The sequence below is a fragment of the Lactuca sativa genome, chromosome 2 (assembly GCF_002870075.4).
Source record: "Lactuca sativa cultivar Salinas chromosome 2, Lsat_Salinas_v11, whole genome shotgun sequence".
Taxonomy (NCBI): domain Eukaryota; kingdom Viridiplantae; phylum Streptophyta; class Magnoliopsida; order Asterales; family Asteraceae; genus Lactuca; species Lactuca sativa.
In genome coordinates this window covers 105,854,617-105,858,417 of record NC_056624.2, presented here as the reverse complement: position 1 = coordinate 105,858,417, position 3,801 = coordinate 105,854,617, and the positions used below count along the sequence as shown (strand labels likewise).

Sequence of the window (3,801 nt, the reverse complement as noted above, 5' to 3'; positions counted from 1 at the left end):
TTTTTAAAGTATTGTTATATATGTTTTCAGTTGGTTTTGTAATAGGAATAAGTGAAATTTCTTGGTTTTAGTGGTTGAAAAATATGTATGACTCTATGTAATTGTTTTTTCTTGCTAGCTTTTTGCTAGTGGTGTTTATATATATATATATATATATATATATATATATATATATATATATATATATATATATATATATATATATATATATATATATATATATATATATAATTTAGGTGTTAAAAAATACTATTAATATCAAAATCAATAATAATAATAATAATAATAATAATAATAATAATAATAATAAAACACACTTAATTAGTTTTATCATAAATATGACAGGATCACAGGAATGCTAACCCTTTCCAATATATGTTTGAGCGTATTTACTTTTTGGAAAAGCACATCCCGCAAAACTTGCCTGAAGATTTTATACTTGTCCGTGACTCCGTGGCTTCTTTACGTATTCATTGTTGTGAGATGTGAGATTCTTATGACTCGGTGAAAAGTTTTGTAATAATTATTATGATATGTCACAAAACATGATCCAACCTATTTTACCTAAAACATTTTTTTCCCATTAAGAAAAAAAAAACTATATTGTTGAAACAATACGAATTATTATCTGAGATTGGAGTCGACATACTTTATTCGCATGTGATAGTCGTTGTCACCTGCTACAAGTCAAAAGGATGAGATTGAACATAACCATAAAAAGGTATTCCCAAAGTAAAACTTGGTATTTATAAAAATAAGAACTTAACTTCATTAATTTATATAGCTTCATACTTTCATCCGAACTTTTTGCATTTATCATCTTGAAAGTGATTTGAGAAAATTCTATCATATTATTTAGAGATGTAACCGGTTTAAGAAAACTAGAATAACTGAAGACCAATTAAAGAGTAAACAATGAACCAATAATCGGATCGAATACCACTAACCGTTTAAAGTTTCGATTTATTTTTTCGTTTAAAAAATCGGCCCTAATATTCACCAACAAAATAATGTTTTTCTTTCTTTCTTGCTTATATTCAAAATGAACATGGTTTTATAATAAAAAGGTTAATTTGGGTCTCAAACATGTGCATACTGCATATACCTTATTTTTCCACGTTTAAAAAATCGGCCCTAATATTCACCAACAAAATAATGTTTTTCTTTCTTTCTTGCTTATATTCAAAATGAACATGGTTTTATAATAAAAAGGTTAATTTGGGTCTCAAACATGTGCATACTGCATATACCTTATTTTTCCACGTAATATTCTTATAGGTATGATTTAATCATCCAAGAAAGAGTAGGAAAGAATAAACAAACATATGCCAACATAAATTAAATATTACATCTTTCTTTCATCTTTTTCACAATTCACAAACCTTCATTTTTTTTTTTTTTTTTTCCAAATATTACACCTCCAAAAACCCCTTTGCCACATGGATTTGAAAAAGACCAAAGAAAGAAACCCACCTCAAAATTTTGATCTTTGTTCTTTGAACAACTCCTATATCCTCCTTTCAATAATCTGATCCAAAATCATATATTTTCATTAATAAACTAGAATAAAAAAAAGTAAATAAATAAATAAATTCTTTAATTCAAGTTTACTTCACTCACCATCATGTTTCTTTGCTAGATTTTTAGCAAACAATAAACATATCACCAAGAATCCAACTCCTGCTGCCCCTCCCAAGAATATCGCTACAGTTTTTCCTGTATTTGATCCAGTATCTACAAACCCAAATCAAAAAATTCACCAAATTTCAATCAAAATCATTAGATTTAAAAGATGATGATAATAAGTTAATCAGTTAATCACATAACCAATCATACCTGATGACGATGAGGAAGAAGAATATGGTGAAGAATATGAAGAAGACGAAGATGATGATGAAGAAGGCGATGAAGACGATGAAGAATATGAAGAAGACGATGATGATGACGACGACGACGATGAAGATGAAGATGATGATTTCTTGGGATTTGGGATTCCATTAGGGTAATAACTGTAACTAATGAAGCATTTATGAAGATAAACTTGTCCAGAAATGGAGCTTCCACATTCAACTTGAGATCTCTGAACAGCGGTTTTAACACAGTCTCCACAATCAGAACTTCCTAAATCACCTTCACATTGCCCCAAAACATAAATCGATTCATAATTCGTCGTATAAAATCCACCGTTTCCACTCCCAATCCCACTTTCCAAACTTCCCAAAGCAGAATCCCTCTTCTCTTCAAACCCAATTCCACCAGCGTTTGTTTCCCCACACGTCTTGTAAAGCAATTCCATTCCAGAGATTTGAGAGAATCCGGCGACTTCATAAAGCATATAACAACCCAAAAGCTGGAGTCTTGCAGCAACTGTCTTCCCACAGAGCTTGTCCATCAAGATTGGAAGTCTGCTCACACAGTTATAACAATCGAGATTCGTTAGATCGCCTCTACATTGAAAAAGACCGGTGATTGATGCTTGGCCACTGCCACTTGTCGTTTTGAAGAACATTGCTTTTGACGACTGTTGAATCAGAGTCCCGAAAATGGCGGAAAGGGCAGAGGAGTAAACTCCATTGGGATCTTGTAAAGATTGCTTTGCACATCCTTTGTATACTAAATTGGTGTTATCTGGTGCAGATTTAACCACTTGAATGATGATGGGAAATAAGAACAAGAACAAGGAGAAGGGTATTATGGGTAGCTGAGAACACATATTTGAGATGGTTTTTGGGTGGACTAAATCGTCATGTGTATGGGAATTTGGGAAAGATTTGAGAGAGTTTGAGGAGGGGATGTTTGAAAAAGTGATGGTTTTTTTTATTCTTGAAGTAAAATTTTAGGTTTTGGGCTTGGCATAAATTTGAACTTTATGAGGATATTGGATGTGCATAGGGTAGGAGTATCAACTTTAACAAGGGTAGCATTATTTCAGAAAAAACAAGTGCATGTCATGTGAGAATTATATATATATATATATATATATATATATATATATATATATATATATATATATATATATATATATATATATATATATATATATATATATATATATATATATATCAACCGTAAATTGTTTTTTTAGAAATTAGTTTCTAGAGGCGACAAATTATTTTGCACAAATAATTTTCTACATCTAAATAGTTATCAGTAAGAATCATTCTAGCAGAGAAAGATTGCATTTTGTTTTTAGAAAATAATTTCCTAAGCATAGAAAAGTTCCATTTTTTTCGACAAATAATTTTCAAATGACTCTTATGTTACTCAGGAAATGTAGTCATGACGTAGACCTCTAAGTATCATTCGATATGATTTTTTTAACCGAAAAACTGAAACGGAACTGGTTGGAAACAATTAATGGTATTCTATACATCTAAACATATATCATTTTTGATTTTTGCACAAATAATTCTATACATCTAAACATATATCAATAAGAGTTATGGTAGCAAATATGAAATCAATAAAAATAAAAAATGAAGAGTTGAATTTTTTTTATGAATATTTAGGAACACATGATTCATTTTACATTATTAATCTTGCAACACTTCTTTATACACCACATTTGATATTGTACATTGACTGATTTTCTGGATTTATCGGAATCTTAAACCATGAGTGAATTGTTTTCCATCCGGATGAAACAGTCGCAAGTTTCCATTCAATGATAAATTTCTTAGCGAGTTGTGATTAGTTATTCAGTGGGTTGTGATTATTTCCAATACATATCGTATTTCAAAGAATGCACAACATATCCACAAAAGAAAACATTGGTTGTCTGTTTCGGCTTCAAATATATTT

At 30.0% G+C, this 3,801-nt stretch overlaps 1 protein-coding gene across 2 annotated transcripts; it reads right to left on the bottom strand.

The window, feature by feature from the left end:
- Positions 1-422: 422 nt before the first annotated feature.
- LOC111881736 (plasmodesmata-located protein 2) lies at positions 423-2,935 on the bottom strand. Of its 2 annotated transcripts, XM_042899145.2 has the most exons (4): positions 1,837-2,935; positions 1,621-1,734; positions 1,474-1,528; positions 423-677 (listed from the first exon to the last, which is right to left on the bottom strand). In XM_042899145.2, exons 1-3 carry the CDS (start codon positions 2,711-2,713, stop codon positions 1,521-1,523), a joined length of 999 nt encoding a protein of 332 aa, XP_042755079.1. In that variant the 5' UTR covers positions 2,714-2,935; the 3' UTR covers positions 423-677; positions 1,474-1,520. The 2 variants fall into 2 exon arrangements, with proteins under 2 accessions (XP_042755079.1, XP_023733897.1); XM_023878129.3 differs by lacking the exon at positions 423-677 and having other exon boundaries at positions 1,312-1,528; positions 1,837-2,934.
- Between the last annotated feature and the right edge of the window lie 866 nt (positions 2,936-3,801).

Bases quoted from the DNA above. Each gene is read 5' to 3' on its own strand.
- LOC111881736 (XM_042899145.2), bottom strand. From the start codon at position 2,713: ATGTGTTCTCAGCTACCCATAATACCCTTCTCCTTGTTCTTGTTCTTA. The intron at 1,735-1,836 runs GTATGATTGGTT...TTGGGTTTGTAG, and splicing joins TTCTTCCTCATCGTCATCAG to ATACTGGATCAAATACAGGA.